This window comes from Macaca nemestrina, chromosome 12 (genome assembly GCF_043159975.1).
Source record: "Macaca nemestrina isolate mMacNem1 chromosome 12, mMacNem.hap1, whole genome shotgun sequence".
NCBI classification, from domain to species: domain Eukaryota; kingdom Metazoa; phylum Chordata; class Mammalia; order Primates; family Cercopithecidae; genus Macaca; species Macaca nemestrina.
In genome coordinates, this window is record NC_092136.1 from 52,991,751 (window position 1) to 53,012,906 (window position 21,156).

The 21,156-nt window shown below is 43.1% G+C and overlaps 1 protein-coding gene across 11 annotated transcripts in view; it reads right to left on the reverse strand.

The window, feature by feature from the left end:
- LOC105486900 (TEA domain transcription factor 1) overlaps positions 1-21,156 on the reverse strand; it is a 271,293-nt gene that overhangs the window by 170,289 nt on the left and 79,848 nt on the right. For all 11 annotated transcript variants that reach the window (XM_011750012.2, XM_071075087.1, XM_011750016.3 and 8 more), the window contains one exon: positions 9,503-9,758. In XM_011750012.2, coding sequence (XP_011748314.1) covers positions 9,503-9,659 — 157 coding nt within the window. In that variant the 5' untranslated portion in view covers positions 9,660-9,758. The remainder of the gene's footprint in view (positions 1-9,502; positions 9,759-21,156) is intronic.

A 21,156-nucleotide genomic window follows, 5' to 3' on the forward strand; every position in this document is an offset into this window, starting at 1 on the left:
CAACTGTCAAAATATGAATAAACCCAATAATCTTATAAAGAAAAAAATTACATAATCATGCCAATTGTTCCCTCACAAGTAATATGCATCATAGACCTACATTTAAAACACACAACTATAAAACTCCTAGAACAAGACACAGGAGAAAATGTTCAGGACCTAGGGCTAGGCAATGAGTTCTCAGACTCAACACCAAAAGCACGACTCACAAAAGGAAAAAACTAATAAATAAGACCTCATCAAAATTAAAACTTTCACTGTTAAAAGTTTTGCTACGCTAAAAGTTCTTTCTTTTGCTTAGCCCATGTGAACAAGATGAAAAGATACGCTACAGGATAAGGAGAAAATCTTTGCAAACCCCATATCCAAAAAAGGGAGTTGTATTTAGAAAAAAGAATTCCAAAAACACAACAGTAAAAACATAAACCCTCCAATTAGAAAATGAACAAAACACATGAACAGACATCTCACTGAAGAGGATATACGGATGGCAAATAAGCATATGAAAAGATGTTCAACATTGTTAGTCTTTAAGAAAATGCAAATTAAAACCACATGAGGTATCAATACACACCTATCACAATGAAAATAAAAAATGGTGATGACACCAAATGCTGGTGAGGATGCAGAGAAATTAGATTGCAGGTGAGAATGTAAAGTGGTACAGCTACTCTGGAAAACACCTGGGTAGTTTAAAAGAAAAAAAAATACTAAATGTACAAATACCATATGAGCCAGCAAATTACACTCGTGGGCATTTATCCCATGTAAGTGAAAACTTAGTTTCAGACAAAGACCTATACGTGTATGTTCATAGTGGATTTGAAACGCCCAAACACTGGAATCAGCCCAGATGCCCTTGAACAGCAGAATGGTTAAATAAACTGTGGTACATACACACCAGAGAATACTACTCAATGATAAAAAGGAACAAACTTGATACACACAACCTGGATGAATCTCCAGGGAATTAAGTTGAGTTGAAAAAAAGTCAATCCCAAGAGGTTCATGTAGTCTAATTCCATTTACATAACATGCTTGAAATGACAAAATTTTAGAAACAGGACAGATCAGTGGTTGCCAGCAGTTAGGGAGAAGGGCAACCTGGGTCCTGTGGTGTTGGAGCTGTTCTGTATTCTGACTGTGGTGATGGAGACATGAGCCTGCACAAGACTAACACACAACAAGTAGTGTATACAACTTAGTACACACATACAAACAAGTTCAAGTAAAACTGGGAAAATCTGAGTCATATCACTGGGTTGTATCGATGCCAATATACCACTTGTTGTGACATTACACTCCAGTTTTGCAAAATGTAACCATATTGAGGGGAAATGGGCAACATGCATAAAGGATTCCTTCGTGTATTATTTCTCATAATTGCATGTGAATCTACAATATCTCAATAAAAATTTTAAATAAAAAAAGAAAGTAATACTCTCCAACTTCTCTTGGGCCTTTCACTCCTGAGTAGTTCTTTTACTCATCCCTGTCTGTCAATGATAACATCTATACTACATTTGCTCTACTTTTCAAAAGCCCACAATAACCTTCATCTGAGAAAAGCAATGAGGCCCCCTCTCGGCCCTCCCACCATCCTCTTCCATTCTGCATCAGAGGAAAAGAGGCTCCTTTCCCTTTAAAGTCCCTTCTGGGTTTTGCTCTATCAAAAACATCCTCAACTCATAAATTCTTCTCCCCAACTAACCAAATGGCCAAGCGTCTCCCCTGTCCTAGAATAAGTCTTCTCTTAATTTGTTCTGTCCTTCAGGATATCATGTCTCCTTCCGTGCATGGTCAAACTCTCTGAAGACCGGGTCATGGTAATGTTCCCTCTCTGTAGAAAGGTAACATAAACTGAAAAACGAAACTAGCCTCATTCATTTCCTGCACCAAAACCTCATAAGGACTGCTTCAAATGTTAGCCTCATTCTCTGCTCACTTGTTTCTTTTATCAACTCTAAAAATGTGGGCCTGTCTTCTTGGACCCAGACTGCAGCTAGCCCAGCAGCTCTCAAACCTGGCTGATCACCCAAATGACCCAGGGAGCATTTAGAAATACAGTTTCCCAGGCCATACTCCCAGATATTCTTAGTCAGTAGTTGTTTTGTCTTTTAAGCTCTTTGAGTGTTTCTGTTGATAGTGAGGCTTGGGAACCACTAATCTGTCTTCTCTTTTCTGAAAAAGGCAATCACTTTACTCTCCCAGTGCTACAGACATTCCATTTAAAATCCATGCCAGTTTTGCCCTTGATAAATTGTGAGCCTGGGCATCACAGGCCATTATCACATCACTTCTCTGATGATGAGACTCCAAACTAACCCTGCAACTTCAATCTGACTGAGCTCTAAACAGGAATTTCCAACTCCTTACAGATCATCTCCATCTGAATGGTCACCCAGTACATCAAGCATATGACAAAACTTAACTCCTCATTCCTCTCCTCTCTACAAACCTGCTTCTCCTGCCTCCACTCCCCATCTCACTTAACAGTACCACCATCCTCCCCATGACCCAGAAGTGGAACCTGAAAACAAACTCCTCCTTCTTTTTCACAAATCGCATCCCATCAGCCAGTTCTGTTGGTTTTATCTCTGAAACTCCTTCCTCCCACCAGCACTGCCTGCATTCCAGTGCAGGCCTCATGCTCTCCTATCGGACTACTGTAATAGCCATCTAACTTGTCTTCACGCCTTCAGACCTCATTTTGTCAAACACAGGCTGAGACATGTCATCTCTCCTGAAAAAAATGTAATGGCTTCCATCTGCCCCCAGGATGAGTGCCAGGCACCTTGGCGTGGCACTCGGACCCACAACGACACAACGCTGGCTCCTGTACTCCTCTCCCAGGAAATATTTTCATTTCTAAGCACATCAGGGCTGTGCCCTTCCAGGCCTCCATGCCTTTATCGTATGTTCCTTCAGCCAGAACGCCCTTCCCATCTCCTTTTCCCAACAAGGGCAAGTCTGAACCTGTCTTCAGAATTTGCCTGAAGTTATATATGCAACAGTCCTGAAACTACATACAAATATGTGATTTTTCTGGGGGAAAGGATCCATAGCTTTCTACAGATTCTCCAAGGGATCTATAATCCAAAATAAGTTTAAAAACCGCTTCGTGATTTTTTTTCCCAAAGTTCAAGGTTAGCTAAGTCTGTCTCATGCTCTCTTTCATTCTCAAACATATACAAGTGCATTCCCCCATCATAAATAATCACACTTTGTGCTGCTCCACCGGGCATATCTCTAGTACAGAATATACTTCCCTCCATATCAATACTAGAGTCATTTGTATTGACTGGCTTAGTTGTCAACGTCAGCTCCACAGCTTATTTACTATGTGACCTCAAGCAAATAACTTGACCTTGCTGGACCTCACTTTCCTCAGCAGCAAAATGGGCATAATTACAGTACCTATATTATTGGGTTGTTTTTGAGGAATAATCAAGATAGCACATCCTATAACAATGGGAAAGTGCCTGGTACGTTAACTGCTCACACAAGTCAGCTTTTTAAGTTATTTTCTGTCTGTTGTCCCCACCACACTCAAAGCACACTGCAGGCCCTCAAAAAATGATTTATAAATCCACATCTTCCTGAATCCCAGGGCTCATCACTGCCACAGCAAAGCTGTTGGAAAGTATAACTTGGTAATACTTTCACATTCTTTTCTTTCTACCTCCCATATGACCAATTCTTGAGCCATCTTTAATTAGCTGTTTTGTACCCGGATTGCACAAGAGCTCACACCTTGTGCATACACCTTTGCATACCCCCCACACATTAAGCTTCCCAATCAAAATGCTGATGACGCTGGCCCTGCTATTCTCACGGGAACCAAACTATTTCAAAAATTCCCCACTCTATCTGTTCTGAGTATTCCAGAATTAACCCTTGCTCTGCTATTGTCCATATTTTGCACAGAAATCCTTTCTATCTCTTCAACTAACATTTGCCAACACAAAAAACAGGGGTTCTTCTTTCTCAATCTAAGATCATTAAATAAACATCTTCCTCTTTTTTTCCTTCTTTCTCTCTTTCTAGCCAGTTCCTCCCACAGGAGAGGCCCTCAGGGCTTACAGGCTTAATCACCTACATTCTCTGTTTGAACCATAATTCATCTCCCATAAGTATTTATTCAGCAAACATTACTGACACCTTCTATATTCCAGGCCTTGAAATACATCCTGTGATCGGTGGGGTCCCGGCTTTGGGAGCTTCTAGCCTGTTCTACCACATAGCTGTTTGTTTCATACTTGTAACCAATTAACTTGAAATAACACCCTGAATCAGAGGTCTGAAAGAGGAAATCAAAGATGCCACATGATATTCAGATGGATCACCGAGAAGAACACTTTGCCAAGGCCTGGAGACCCTCCAGAGCTGGGAGTCTGGCCATTTCCACACCAGGGCTCTGGGGTCTCCACTGACAAAGCCTACCTCCCTGATCCTCAAAGAGCTGTTGTGAGAACATAATATCTTGTGAAAGGATCATTCTGCAATTTTTTGATCAGTCCTCTGCATCCAGAGGAGTGTAGTGACCACAGATTTCAGTCTCTTTGCTGTACTAATCAAGACATACTCTCACTTGCTTGCACGCACTCTCATTCTGACATCCCCTTGTCAGTTCTGCCACTAACTCATTTAAAAAGCCCCCTTTCCTCTTCTGACTTCTGCTCCTATGAGGTAAAGAAAGAAGAAATCCTAAGTCCTGTGCTACCCTGGTGGGCAGGGCACAGGTCGGCAGCGGGGGAGGACTGACTAGAGACACCCTCCCCCTCATCTTCGCTGGTCCTCACAATTTAGGTCTCTGGGGCTGACCAGTAGTCCTGGTATCCCAGTAAGAAAGGGTCCTTCCTTGAAGCTGACCTAAGCAAGGATCCTGAAGACATCTGCTTGCAAAAGGAGAAAGTCAATAGTGGCCGGGAAGATGTCTGGAAGCAACAGCTCTGCCCAGACTGCCTGTAGGATCCTAGGGCACTAGAACCTTCCAGACATCCTCCTGGCCACTACCGAGGCCAGCCTTGTGATCTGGGATCCTCTCCGTTATGTTATTTGAGATGATTTCTTCCTGCCAGCATCAGGCCAGGTGCCCTGGACCTTGGTAGCCAAGAATAGGCTTCAAAAGGCTAAGTGGAAGGTGACCATCTTCAAAGGGCTCTCAGACTTCTCAGAAAGCTTTGGCACACAGTCCTGACCTCAGGTCAGTTTCCTGCAAATGAACTTGAGATAGCTCCATGAGGGAAGGGACCATGTCTGTCTGGTTCACCACAGTATCACTGACAACCCCTAGCACAGGGCTGGAATACATCTGCCCTGGTGCTCAATACTGATTGACTGGATTTATGTATAACTGTCTCTACCAAGGAAGGAACAAATGCTCAGTAGAAAGAGTCCAAGATGTAGAGTCAGACAGCCCTGAATTTGAAACCTGCTAGCTATACCATTTACATCGGCAAGCCACTTTACCCCTCTCAGACTCAGCTTCCTGTCTATACAGTGAGGATAATACCAGCTTCAAAGCATTGTTAAGAGCATTAGACAGAATTGTATGTGAAGCCTTTAGCACAGTGCTTGGGAGACAGCACTTCTTTGTTTTCAGTTCACAAGCACTTACACACCTCTCACTATATGCTAGATACAGTTCAAACACTGCGGGGGGTGGTGGTGTTCCAGGTAACAATTAGTTCATTTAATTCTTCTAACAACCCTACACAGTAAGATCTATGTAATCCTCTTTTTCAGTTGAGGAAATTGAGACAGAGAAGTAAGGTAACTCGATCAAAGCCTGATATCTAGAAGTGCAGGGCCAGGATTCATATTATTTATAGAGTCCAGACTGTTAAGTGCTATACTTCTCTGCCTCTACAGCAAGCAACAAGTGAAGGTTAGTTCCTGTCCCTGCCCTATTTGATTATGGGGTATATCTGACTGGGGTTTTCAGTGCAAAAGAAACATATTCAGGTGTTCCTGTGGTTTGCTATTTATTTTGCTTTGTTTTAAACTACGGCCTGCTCCTCTGAAATCCAATTTTGGATAAGTTTGTTGATAAAGAACTTCCATCTCATCTTGTCCTCTTGCAATCTCCTCTCCCATGATCTACCAGGAAAAGAGACACACACAGCTATGTAAAAACAAAAAATGAAAAAGACAAGCACAGAGAAAGAGAGAGCCCAAGAGAATGAGCACACACACCCTTAGGAACCAGGTCTAAGGACGTCTCATACCCCTTCTAGTAACCCATAAAAACGACTGCCTACACATAAGGGTGCCCACAGCAGAAGCCACCTATCCACATGGAGCCCAAACACATAAAGTTTCAGCTCCCCAAAGACTAAGTTAGCAGAAAGCGAATGAAGCCATCTCTTCCAGTGGCCAAAACCTCATCATAAAGAGAGTTTTCCTTTTATCTCCTTTATAAGACTGCGTTTGCCCTACTGCCAACCACGAAGGAAATTTCATTACCAAAATAAATCACTTGACCTTGCTTCTCCAATGGCTCAGGATTAGTGACATCACAAAACACTCTACAAATGCTCTGAAATATTGGAATAACCCTTTCAAGTAAAAAACACTTGGTATTTCACTAAAAGACTAAATCATTTTTATTTTACTGCACGGAATTCAAAAATGCTTTAAATGCTTTCGTTTTCAAAATCCTAAGAGAAAAAGTACGCTCTTTAAGGCCTTAAGAAACCCTGACTCCTGGTCTGGTTTTTGTCCCAATTCATGTATGGTAAGATGGGGAACAGGCCGAAAGTCCAGGACAGTACTCTGGCCCCACACTACTCATATGATTCAATTCTCGAGTGGCTGGGGCCTCACCGTGAAGGCTCCCAAGTCAACTTTCTCTCATCCTCCAAGTCACAGGCAGGTCAGAGGCAGCTCCCAAGCAGTTCTTCTTAAGGGGTTCAGTCTCCACCACCAATAGCCCCATTAACCACCATGGTTCCCTTCCAAGGTAGCAGTAGAAGCAAAGCTCCTCATGTCGACCAGAGAGACAGAGTTCAGGGCGGATGTTTCCTCCCCAAGGAAGCTGCCTGGAACTGGGGGTGGCTGCAGCACAGTGCAGCCAATGCATCTTCTGAGCCCCAATTAGGATACACACTCCCCCAGGCTGTATACTCCACTTGCTGAAAAATCCACAACCAGTAAGTCTGTTCTTTCCAAATGAGTTAAAATTCCTAATGCTGCTTGCTCAAAAGGAATGTCCCATTTTAAATCAGGTTAGCCACCAACACAGTCACTAAATGTGCTGCTGAGTTAAGGTGAAAAGAATCCATACATCAAAACCATGCACACTCAGGAAGCACTCAGAATTTAAGTTATGCTGGGTACTCAAGACAGGCTAGGCTCCCAAGCTGCACCATATGGCTCAAAACTGACCCTCTTGCTCAGTGACAAGAAACAAAACCATGGCATCACAAAATGCAAGAGTCCAAAGGACCCACGGACATCATCAACTACTTTACCATCTTATTTTACACAGGAGAAAACTGACACCAAGACCAAGGGTAAAATGTTCAAGTTCACTGTTGATACAACTACTCACATCCAAAGCTGCTCTTTGTTCTTCCTAGCCTGCTGCCTCTGAGACCCAATTACCAACAAGAGCTCTTACACAATTATTTTCACATAAAAATATTTTTATAATTGAATTATAGGCAAATTGGTTAAATCCACCAGGGCTGTTGTCTATAAAGTAAAATCTCAATGGAGAACAAAACAAAACTGGAGTTGACAAAAGTTAACGTGGGGTTCTCAGCCCCAAAACCTTAATCCTGAAAGGACAGGACCTTTCCCAGTATTTCCTGTGGGAAATGAAGTACAGTAGTTATGCCCAACTGGGATTTCTAATACTATGCCTTTGTTTGAAATTGAAACAATTTTTGGGTAAGCAAATGAGAGTTGTACAAGGTCCCAAAGTTACCCTTTACTACCCATAATAATTCATCTTCAAAGAAGCTTCAAAGATTCAAATGCTTTTCTCTGCCTTTAAGAAAGGGAGGAGCTACATTTTCAGGTATGAAAACAAGACCACAAAGCAAATAGCCAGGCTGAGGAAGAAGACACCAGGAAAGATCCAGACATACAGAAAATCTAGGGCCCTGAAACTCTCTTCCCATAGTAGCATTTCACCAGCTACGAAGAGGCTTCCCTGGCTACAAAGGATATTATGGGAACATAAAACAAATGCTGAAGGCTTGGGTCTCCTCCTCCCCTGTGTGTGACAGGCTGAGACTCCAATGCTGCAGAAAGCAAAATTTTCCTTTTTTCCATTACATCATCCAAGTTGGAGAGGAGGAGGGCGGGGTGGGGGCACAGCTGGTGGCAGCTGCACCACCATCTGCTTTCTCCTTAGCAGTGTGTGCTGGTTGAAGCCACAGTCTCTTACAGCTCCTGATAGAGGAAGTACAGTATTAAAGGTACAACACACCATTATGAAAAAGACTTCAAATTGTTTAGAAATAATCACTCCCATGATAAGTTAACAACTTCAGGTAGACTACTGAGCCAGTTCTCTTTGAGTTTAGGTTATTTGTGTTTGCATCTTTTTAGACTCAGCTACAGTGCGAACTCTGTCAACTCAACGTGCTCAATTAGACAATCAGAATGTTCAAGCAGCCACACCTGCCATCTGCTTCCCAAAAGGTAAGCAGCCAAAAAGTACAGGTCTGCAGCTGGAAGCATTTATGGAAGGAAGTTAGGGGGTGCCCAAACCCAGCAGGCAAGACCCAGACCGGCAGGTGGATCCTTACTGCCGCCCCTGGCATCCCGAGCCAACTAGTCAACAGGTCTCTCTCTCCTGAGCACTCTTGGTGTTTCCTTCAGAATGCCCTTCAAGGCAACCCCCAAAGCAGGGGCGATGGTGAGAGTGACAGGGGTGCTAATGCCTTGCCTGATCATTCAACTGTAAACTGGCAGCAAAGCAGCAAATTGGTGGTTCAGAGGCTGATCAAGCCCATGCACATGCTTTCTCTGGCCTGTACAGAGTTGCTTTAAAAAAAATGCTGGCTTTTTAAAAAGAGTAGACTTCATATAAGCATCTAGAGGGCTGGCTCTTCTTCAAGGAGGCTGGGGGGCAATCAAAGGATTCGGCAGCACCAGGCCCCCATTCCTAGTGGCATCAGTTATCTAGAGGTAAGCGGCAGTGCTTCCTTGCGATCTGGTCTGCGTTCCAAAGACCTCCTCCCCACCATCTGGTGTCTGTACATGCCATTGCAACTATTTATGCTCCTGCCTGGACCCCTAGAGCTTCTGACGTAATGCTGCTACACATGTAGAAGAAGAAGAAAAGCCCAGGGGGTGATTTCCCAAAGGTCCTTTATTGACTCTCCTTTTTCGTTGAGGGTTAGTCCTTTTGGATGACCCACTAAAATTCTACAAATATCATTCAACCCCATACAATGAATGGCTCTTGCTGGAAGACCAGCTACAATCTATCCCCTACCACAACAGCAGGTTGTAGTATTTCAAAGGAGTGTTCCAGGCCACTTACCATACATTTTGCCTTCGTCTGATAAGATGATTTTTCTCCTCCCACATGGCGGATAGATAGCCAGGGCCTCCTGAAAGCTTTGCTCAATGTCAGGGCTCCAGACCCCTTCTGCATCATTGTCAATTGGCTTATCTGCAGAGTCACTCATCCTTTCCATGTTTTCGGCAGGGCTCTCGCTGCCGCTCCAGCTGCTGGGCTCAATTTTGGCGGTGGGATTTTCCAAGCCGAAGCCTGGAGCCTTTTCAAGAAAATAAACCTAGAAGAGAAAACAAAAAACAGTGTAAGGATGTGGTAACCACAAACATAATGCTCTTGCTAGCTCTAGTGCAAATTCTTCAGTCACCAGCTTTTTTTATTTCATTTTATTATTTCAGTCGTTTTGGGGGTACAGGTAGTTTTGTGTTACATGGTTAAGTTCTTTAGTGGTGATTTCTGAGATTTTGGTTCAGTCACCAGCTTTGCTTGGAGAACTCCTAGTGGAGAATACGGAATTTTGAGATCCAAGTGGCTTTACTATCTAAGTATCATGTTAAGCACCCACACGGAAATGCAACAGTGGGCAGAAGCTGGATAATCTTCACAGTCAAGAGGAAATTTATATGGAAGAATAGTACTCACTCGGAGTTCCAAGTTTGCAGTGATTCATACAAAAACCATTTACTGAGTGCCCACTATCTACCAGGGGCACTATGCTAAATGATCATCAAATCTCCAAAGCAGAACAAGTTATTTATAAGAAAATAAAGTTTTTAAAATGTCCACTTCACCATGGCAACTGGCATTATAACTTGGAAACTGTTAGTTTCACTATCCCAATATGAGATCATCAAGATACAAGATGGTGGCAGGATCAAGGAGGGAAAGAGGAAGATTATTTTGGTATCACACATACTCATTCTACCGAGACAGCAACGCCGACTGATCTGGACCTATGTCATTTATCTCTGAGGCTTTTACCTTGTAGAATCAGGCCACTTTGCCTCTCTCAGCTCCTAGACTGTAACCTTGAAGCAGGGACCAAGCTGTCCCCAGTCCTGACTTCCCTGCAACATCTATCACAAGTGCCTAGCACATCTATGGAAATATTCTCTATTGACATGGAGCACTCCCTGTCGTAGCCTATGCTGAACTCCTGATCACATGAAAACTGTGGGGGAGTATTTCATTTTTTTTTCTGTAGCACTGAAGATTATAGTACCAAAAAGAAAACCTCCCAAAGATCTATTCCCCTCAAAGTATGCATATAACCTATGGTCATAAAGGGATAAGCTTTCCAAACAAATGTCAAACTGGCATAACACCAATGTGAAAATGATCTCATCCAGTGCTCCCTACTGTCTGGCACACTAACATATCAATATTCCTTTGTTGAAAAGGCACAGGATCATTCATTGAAAGGCCTTCCAAAATTGGGGGAGAAAGGCTTGATCGAAAAGAGGAGGCCGAGGGCCTGAGTAGGGAGGGCTTCATGTGGCCACAGTTCCCCCCCTTCTCACCCCATCAAGTCCAGGCAGTATTACATACGGACACCCAGGAGGGAAGCAGGTGCTGGTGGTCCCACCTGGCACCAGGGACTGCTCCCTGTTCCAGGGCCGTTCCCTGACAGCAAGCAACCTGTCTTCTTCCCCGCTCTCTCCCAACTGTATCCTGTGCCCCTGTCCTCCCCGACCTGTGTATATCAACAGATGCTAGGTGCAGAAACTCTGAGACACATGAATATTATACAATTAATGGTATAACTATAACTAGTGGGCACTTTTGGCTTCTTCCCTTCCAGCTTTGTAGACCTGGCAGCACCTGGATTAAACACACACACACACACACACACACACACACAAAAACCCTCTGGTTGTCTGCCTTTAAATGCTGCTACTGAGCCATCATTCAAAGAACTTGCCAGCAAAATATTTACTGCCTCTTACCAATATATGTACATTTACACAGGACTTTCAAAATTGCCAAATGTGAAGGTATAAATTATGCCACAAGAAAGCATTTTGTGATTGACCTCCGGATGAACCTGACGATGCCTACAGTGTGGGCCTTTTGAATTCCAACTATTACCATTTTTGTTAGGATCCAAGAGTCTTATAAAATTCAAACTGAACTATACTCTAGAGTCTGTTCTAGCTCCAAAGTAGTTTATTAAATAAATTATGAGAATAAGAAGGAATTCTTTGAGCAGTGGCTAGCCCACCTTCTTCCTCTCCACCCTACCCGCCAAAAAACAAACAAACAAAAAGACAAAAACAGACCAAAACAACACACACGTACAAAACCACAGGCCAGTCCTTGAGCTCTGGGCAGTTCACAACAGTATGAATTTACTCCAAGGAGCCGCACTTTAAGATAAATAATAGGTATGCCCAGTGCTCAGTCAGGATGGCAGGGAATGGGACCCAGGGGATAGGTGAAGGGACTGAGGGACCTTCAATTGCCTAAAAAGAACATTCTCATATAACTGTAAGCCCCAGAGTCTCCAGACCAAAACATACCAACTACGCCCATTCAGTGCTTGAAGTCCCCTCAAAATCTACTCAACTGGTCACAGTCTACCCTTGAACACCACCAACAGCAGGGAACGCATTATCTTCTCAGTACTACCCCACTTCATACTGACAAGTTGAAATTCTTCCATTTATCAGGCGAAACCCCATCTCCTGGTTAACATCTACACATCCATTCCTTGAGAGTATACCCCATCCTTCGGGGGAGCAAATCTCTCCTAAGACACCCATTTAGGTATGACAGGAGCAGCCCCCAGGATCCTAATTGTCTTCCAGACTAGAAACCATCATCCCTCCGCCCACCACATGAATGCATGTTATGGCCCCCAATAAATGGCACTCAGAGGTGGACTTACTTTCCATTAAACTTCTAAGCTCATGCCCCTCAGAGGTTGCCCCTGAATCCTGACTTTTGTGCAACTGGTGTCAGAGCTAAAAGCAGGAGTTTATATTTATTCCTATTAAATTCTATCATTTTTAGCCTCAGCCCACAGCCCAAAGATGGGAAGATTCTTCTGATTCATAACTGCACACTTAGTGTCCTAAGACACTAAACAATCTCTGAAGAGCTGTCTGTCACATGGGAAGGATGTAGATCCACTGTGGGGAAGTTCCAAAGAACATTCTGACTCAACATAAGAAAAAAATTTCTGCTACTTGAACTGCTCCACAAGGGGCAGGCTGTTCTAGCTGACAGGCAGCAGGGTCTTGCAGACAACATCTTCTCATTACTTCTGTAGGTATGAATCACAAGTTCCTGGTTATTTGGGGGAATGCAGTATTAACTAGCATTAATTGATCTATCTACTTAGTAAGTAGAGCCAGTTTTAAATGCTCACATATTTTTATTCATTTACTGCAAAGGAAAAGACCCTCTGTGTCCAGGTCTTGCAATTTTTGGTCAACTAGAGTTCAGCAGGATGGAATTACCTAATCTAGCAATGGGCCAGGACACAGCCCCAGAAACTACCAGATACACAATCCACAGAGTTATACAGGCCTTTGGTTTTACAACCCCATAGTAAGATGAAGACTTTACATATGGGCAGAGAATTTCCTATCACAACACTGCGGCTGGCTGAGAAAAGCTCCCCATACTGGATACCAAAATAACTACTCTGGCACTCCATCTCTCAGGTTCCTTCCAGTCCAGTCCAAACTCCACCTTATCCTGGAAACTGGCCTTGTATCTACAGACTCTGACAGTATCAACCACACTTTAGGAGAACCCTAAAAATGTGTGGAATTGTCTAACTGCCATGCAATCTACCTCGATTCTCAATCTATAGCAATAAGCAACTGATTATAATCAACACTAAAATCTAAACGAGTGAATTATGCACACAATGTCTGTACCTGCAGAGCTGATATCTTTACCTCCCCATACATATAAATCCTTTAAGTGAAGGAGTCAGCTTTCACTAAATTCAGTAAATAAAGAACACAGTGTTGGGGCAAGAGGTGGGAGAGGAAGGGAAGGGAGTTTATGAAGACTCCAACAGATCTGGGTTCCAAACCTACTCGCCCTCAAGCCATGGAGCTTAAACTACCGCAATTACTGTTGCGGCCAACCTAATAACTCTGTCAGAAGCTCAGGTTTTCATTTGTTAAATACAGATAACAAAATCCATCCCAATACAGAAAAATGATTGAGGGATGGAGGGACTCTATTCCACAGGGTTGCCATAAAGATAGTAAGATCATGAGTGAAGGCGCTCTGTCATCTGTAAAACCATGAACAGACATTCGCTTATGTCCAAGTCCATCCTCTCTAGACAATGTTGTGTACCTTGTGATGGATGGTGAAGAAAGAGCTTCCTCTAACGGTTCACTTTGGGAAATTGATTTACAAAGGATCTCTTCTTCAAGGTCTTCAAATGACTGCATAGAAAATGTAAATTGGTAACAACACCTTTATTTCTAACACTCTTCTAAATCTGAATTTATTCACGGGTTCAACAGCTTTCAGATTCTTACGGGCAGTGTGGTTCAGGTTAGTAACCCTTTCCACAGAATGCCTTCAAGGAAAGAGAAGAGAAAAGTCTTGTTTGTTGGAATTTTTTTTTTTTTTTTTTTTGAGATGGAGTCTCACTCTATTGCCCAGGCTGGAGTGCAGTGGCACAATCTCAGCTCACTGCAACCTCCTCCTCCTGGGTTCAAGCACTTCTCCTGCCTCAGCCTCCCGAGTAGCTGGGATTACAGGTGTGCACCACCGCGCTCAGCTAATTTTTGTCTTTTTTAGTAGACACAGGGTTTCACCATGTTGGCCAGGCTGGTCTCGAACTCCCGACCTCATGATCCGCCCGCCTCGGACTCCTAAAGTGCTGGGATTACAGGTGTGAGCCACCGCGCCCAGCCGGAAATACTTTTAAAAATATGTAGCCCCCATGTGCCTCAGTTTCCATCATAAACACTTTTCTGAAAGATCCTTTATTCCTTAAATTTTTCCCAAATGCACTCTAATAAACTCCAAAAACAAACTCTTACTACTATCCAAATATCCTGGTAACTGCCACAACAACCACATTCCCTAAATGGGTAATTCCTTCATCATAACCTACTGAGGCTTCAAAAAGAGTAACATGAGTACAGTGGAGATATCACATGTGCATTCAACCAATACACATTTTATTATAAAAGCCTGGGGGATGACCAGGATAAGATGGTCCAATGCAGATGCTCTGACACCAACTCTATCCAAACAAGCGATGAGATAGGACACAGGAATTTGCTGCTCCCTTGATCTTAATTCCTGTGGGTCTCTCATAATGTCAGTTTCTCACCCATCTTCAGATTACTTAAAGGCTCTTAAGTAAAAGGGTTGATTTTAAGCAATCCTCATAATTAATGAAATGCCACTGAACACAAGGATCACCAAAAAAAAAAAATCTATATGGCTTGCTTTTGCCAGTGTCTCAATATTCTATGAGGCCACAGGAAAAGAGCTGGGATGAAGTTAGGGCTCTGTCCCCCTGAGTAACCCAGGACCACACAGCACCTGTAGCTCCAGTATGCCTCAGTTTCCACCATTAACCCTGGAGGAAACCAACTTATTCCTTCATCACCATGTGATCCCACAGACTTTACCTATAACAGAACTTGGTAAGCAGTGGCCTGTAATCCCAGCACTTTGGGAGGCTGAGGCGGGTGGAGTCAGGAGTTTGAGACCAGCCTAGTCAACATGGTGAAACCTTGTCTCTATTAAAAAAAACAGCTGGGTGCGGTGGCTCACGCCTATAATCCCAGCATTTTGGGAGGCCAAGGCGGGCAGATCACAAGGTTAGGAGATCAAGACCATCCTGGCTAACATGATGAAACTCATCTCTACTAAAAACACAAAAACAAAATTAGCCAGGCATGGTGGCAGGCGCTTGTAGTCCCAGCTACTCGGGAGGCCGAGGTAGGAGAATGGCGTGAATCCAGGAGGTGGAGCTTGCAGTGAGCTGAGATTGCGCCACTGCACTCCAGCCTGGGCACAAAGCGAGGCTTCATCACAAAAAAAAAAAAAAGTAAAAAAAAAAAAAAAAAACTTAGTGAGTCAGTTTGTGTCATTGCTCCTCCCACTTGCACCCCAGTGTCCCTCCCTGAGGGCCGAGACTATATAACATTTACAGTGTCCCTAGCGCCAGTATCATACCTGACATATAAATAGTCAATGAAAGAAAGAATGAACCTCCGGGCGCGGCAGTTCACACCTGTAATCCCTAGCACTTTGGGAGGCCGAAGTGGGCAGATCACCTGAGGTCAGGAGTTCAAGACCAGCCTGGCCAACATAGTGAAACTCCGTCTCTACTAAAAATACAAAAATTAGTCAGGCATGGTGGCAGGCGCCTGTAATCCCAGTTACTTGGGAGGCTGAGGCAGGAGATTCGCTTGAACTCGGGAGGCAGAGATAGCAGTGAACCGAGATCGGGCCACTGCCCTCTAGCCTGAGTGACAGAGCAAGACTCTGAATCAAAAAAAAAAAAAAAAGAAAGAAAAGAGGAGAGGGGAAGAGAGGGAGAGGGAGAGGGAGAGGGAGAGGGAGATGAAGAGGAAAGAAAAAAGAAAAGAGAAAAGAAAAGAAAAGAAAAGAAAAGAAAAGAAAAAAGAAAAGGCAAAGCAACAACCAGACGACACAAATATTCTTTGATAACAACATGACTGAGTGTATCACCCAAAGTTTCTACAAGAAAAGGAAGTGTTTCAGCTACTTTCACATTCCTGACTCTGGCCAAGGTTCCAATGAGTAGTAAGAGACCCAGAGGAAATCGCCAAATTAGGAGGACACAAGGAGACAGACTTTAAGCCAGGCACAGTGTAAACAACGAAGAGTTGGCTGGCTGATCCAATTTCTTAATCACAATTATTGGCAACTAATAGTCCTTCTGTGTTAGAGGGACAAGTAAGATTTGGGTCCTTTAAGAGGTAATCTTTTATCATGAGCAAATCTCATTTTGAGGAGAATGGTAATTTTTGAGATAATATATAATTTTGTCTTCTCCATTTCTCTTTCCCTTTTGATGACTGGAGAAGAAAATTACCAAAAGGTGACAGCTACAGGGAAAGAGATAAGGGAGGCAGAGTGGCCAGGGTGTAAAAACCAGAAGCCAGGGAGGTGGCCAAGGAAGAAATTCGAAAAGGTGACAAATGGTAAAGCAAATCTGAGTGAGCAGGAGAGCAAAGGGCAGCACCCAGACAGTGGTAACGGGATGAGCACTAAGAGAAAAGATTTCTCACAGCCCAGGAGGAGAGAGAAGTCAGTACAAGTGAGGACCACTTCAGGGTTTCTAGAAAGAGAATCACATGGTTGGAATATTTATAGTGGACAACTCAACCAAACATTTGATGGTCCGAAGGTCACTATAATCTTAGTCAACGTCCAAATTTCTCTCATAGGAGAAAAGCTGCCCTCCAACAAAAAGACTGGGGGGAAAAATGATGCTTTACTTCCAAAGTGAACTGGTACCTCAAATCCAAGTTCAGCCTTCTCCCAGAACTAGGTATCAGGCACAATGCCAGCAGTTTCTGCCTGGAGGATCTTATTTAATTGCTGCACTTCCCCCTTCAGTATTATCCCCACTTTGTGAGGTTCAGAGACCTAAATCAATTGTCCGAAGTCCTATGCTTCACAGAGATTGAATCTAGGAGTAATTTTCCAGACAGAATGCACATTCTGTGGGAATATCAGACACACTGTACCCTCACTAGACAGCAGGATGTAGGCAGTGCTGAATTCTTAGCTCTGTCCGTGAGTGACATCATCAAGGACAGTCTAATTAATTCCTAATGAATAGTGATGATCCTGACTCACCGCTCTGGGCAGCTGAGAGGAATGTCAGACACTAATAATGGTTAATTGCTTTTGCATATGTAAAGTGGGTTGTGTTATTATTTTCCTACCATTTAAGACACTAGCCAACCTTGCTAACAAGTGGCCTGAGGAAAATATAGGTGAAGATCGGCAGCCTGGATTTTGTAGGCAACCACAAAAGAGACGGAAGCACAGAAAGTATGTCATTGTCAGAGACAGGGCAGAATTCTCAGGGAATGGGAATGCTGATGCTGAGAATTGAGGCAACATCTGCCACGACGACAGTAGCAGCCAGTGAGCCTTGGTGCCAACGCCAACAGGTTCCCTCTAATTTCAGCAGGGAGGAGTGGATAATTACTCCTTCTCGTTTTCAAAAATCACTTCCGTGTCAACAGAATCCCATCAACAAGCCAATATCTCTTCACCAAGCCCCAATGCTGAGCATCCCATTAGAGGACTTAGCATTACCCTCCTGAGAATCCCTGATTAATTCTCCGCTCCATCAGCCCTAAGTACTTGCCCAGGTGACAGCTCAAGAAAAGCTCTGATTGATTTCATGCTATGCAGCTCTGATGGGACCACTCTGCATTACCAGCCTTTAGGGTAATCGCCCACCCCATCCCCTTAATGAATCTGTTAGCCATTGAGAACAGAAATCCTGCCCCTTCCTTTCTCCCGTCACTACCACCAGTCAAGCTGATCACTGTTGTTCTTCATCAGCAGACTCCTTCAAAAGGACAAGGCCACAGCCCCAATTTCAGGCAGTCTATCCTATCTGACCATTCCAAAGCAAAGACCTGATACGAAGACAGTGCATGCGCAAAGTGAGCGTGAGCCAGAGGACATGACTCGGAGCCCAAGTCGCTCTCACCCTGGGAACTGGACAACTTAACCTCGGGAAACACATTTCAAACCCAGAAACAGAAGCTTCTTTCCTGTTTTAAGAGAGCAAACGTCCCATCTGTTAGCAGTAAGGAGCTGTCAGTATTTCAAAAGGAAAACTCGTAAGCCTTTTCCCAGGAGTAACAGTCAAAAAAAAACCTTAAGAATAACTCCCCAATTCCAGTACGCCTGCAGAGTGAACATACACTTGGGGTAGACTAACCAACCATAAAGCTTACTAAAAATAAAGAAAACACCAGGAAAACAATACTCCTTAGCCACTAACCTATGGATCACATCACTTTCTCAGTCGGTAAGATTCACCATCCGATTATTATAGCTCAGTATTTTAAATGACAATGAGCATAAAGTAAAAATCAAAAGCAGAAGTAAAAAGACATCAACATACAAGATAAAATATAAGTATATACACCATTTCAAGAAGTTCCCTCAGCTGCATGACTGATGGAATGCCTAGAAATGGGTCCTATGCCATTAGAAATGGCTCCCTAAGAGGCAAGTCTATGGGTAAATGCCTGGGGAGTCAACCCTGCTTACTAAAGGCCAGGCAAGACTCACCCAATGTTACACAGTCTGTTGACAGCCAACTTAAATGGTATGTTGGCACTGGCCTCACTCCAAGTCCCAGCAGCAACCGGCCCAGATGTGACCCCCCTGGCTGATTCAGAATTCTAATTGTGCCGCATCAGAAATGGCCCTCCCTACTTTGCATGCAAAAATAGTCCAGGGCCTTCTCCACCAGCTTCTATGACTTTGGATGCTTCTCTCATTCTGGCCATGCCCTATCTATCCTAAATTATTGAGACAGGCATTCTGGGGGTTGGGAAGAGAAGCAATAGGGAAATCCACACTTCACTCCTGATTGAGTCATAAGCCAATCAACAAGGAAAATCTGAATCAAGATGCCATTTTAAAGAGCTGAACTGCGAAGGCCAAGCCCTGCTCTGGTCCTTCAACCACAGCTCCTGACATTCCATGCTCTCAAGATCTAATGGATCCAAGTGGATCTCATCAGCACTCACATCAGGATCCAAAATCTAGGCTCTAACATGCCCAAAAGGAAAAAACTCTTTCCTGTCAACCTAAGAAACCAAAACCACAATTCATCACATTGTTTTCCTTCCCATCCTCTAGACTATCAGAAATCAGGCTGTCACTTTCTCTTGTGTGGCTGTCAGATCTGGTCTATCTGCCTTTACCCATTTCTAATGGATTTGAGCATACAGATCCTCATAGCGCACCCAAATCATACATGGATATTTCTAAGTCCCAAAACATGATCATAAAACTCCTCTGGGGCAGAGGCAGAGCGTGTGTGACCTCTACAACCTAGGACAGTGTCAAATAACATTTGGATGCTGGATAAAAGTGAGACAGCATAAAACAACAAATAAAACGAACCTGCTTGAATAAATGCAGCTCTTGTGCAATCCTGAAGAACAAAACCAAAGTTGAATAACTTAAACTGCCCAATACGAAACCTCAATGCAAAGCTTAGTCATTAATAGTACTGGCACAAAAATAAAGAAAATAACCCAAGGGCTCAGAATACAGAGTCTAGAAACAAACTCATACACATATGTTCATTTGATTTGTAACAAAAGTGACACTGCATTACCCTGAGTAAAGAAATTTTTTTCCCAATAAATGAGCAAGGTTGATTGATATCCATACAAAAAAGAATTAAAATTGACATCACCACACACAATAGTCTACAATCCATCTGAAATAGACTTTAGATCTGAAAGTAAAAAACCAATAAAGAATTTAGAAGAAAACTTAGCAGATTACCTACAGGGCCATAAAGCAGTCGAGGATCACTTTAAAGGAACACAAAAGCACTAATCAGGAGGGAAAAACATGATAAACTGGACCATATCACAACTCAGAACTCGCTTTCTTGAAAGAACCATTAAGAAAATCAAAGCACGCCACAAAGTAGATACTTGCAATACATTTATTCAACAGAGACTCATATCCTTCATCCTACAGGAACTCCAAAAAATAAGAAATCAGACAACCCAATAGAAAAAAAAGGAAAAAGCTAATGTTACGAAACCTAAGCAAATGGCCCATAAACATAAAGCAATGTAATACGTCTATCCAGCCACTAGAAGAGCTAAAATAAAGAGACTAATACTAAGGGTTTTCAAGGATATGGAGTAAATGGAACTCTCAAAGAACTGGTGAGAGCGTAAATTGGTACAATCATTCTGGAAAATTCTTTGGTAATATCTACATACCAAAACTGATTATATGCATACCTTCTGACTCAGCAATGCCAAATCCCAGGTACAGATGCTAAAGAAATGCATGCTTATGTTCACCAAAAGATGGGTATAGGAATGTTTATATTTTCATTGTTTGTAACAGTCAGAACAGAAACAGCCACATTTTTATTAACAATAGGACATATAAACTATAGCATAATCAGGCTGGGCGCTGTGGAATACATCTGCAATCCCAGCATTTTGGGAAGCCGAGGCGGGCGGGTTGCTTGAGCACAGGAGTTGAGAGCAGCCTGGGCAACATAGTGAGACCCCATCTCTACAATAAAAATACAAAAAATTAGCTGGGTGTTGGTGGCACATGCCTGTAGTCCCAGCTACCCCAGAGGCTGAAGTAGGAGGATCACCTGAGCCCAGGCAGTCAAGCTGCAGTGAGCTGTGATCACACCACTGCACTCTGGCCCGGGAGAGACACACCTTGTCTTAAAAAAAACAAAAAACTGTAGCATATTCATAAAATAGACAGCTGCACTGTCCAACGCAGTAGGCACTAGACACATTTGTGAATTTAAATGTAAATTAATAAGATTAAAAATTCAGTTGTCCAGTCATACTACCCGTATCTCACGAGCTCAATATTTACAAGTGGCTAACGGCTACTGTGTCATATACAGCACAGCCAAAAATCATTTCACAGCCACAGAAAGTTCTATGGGACAGCAA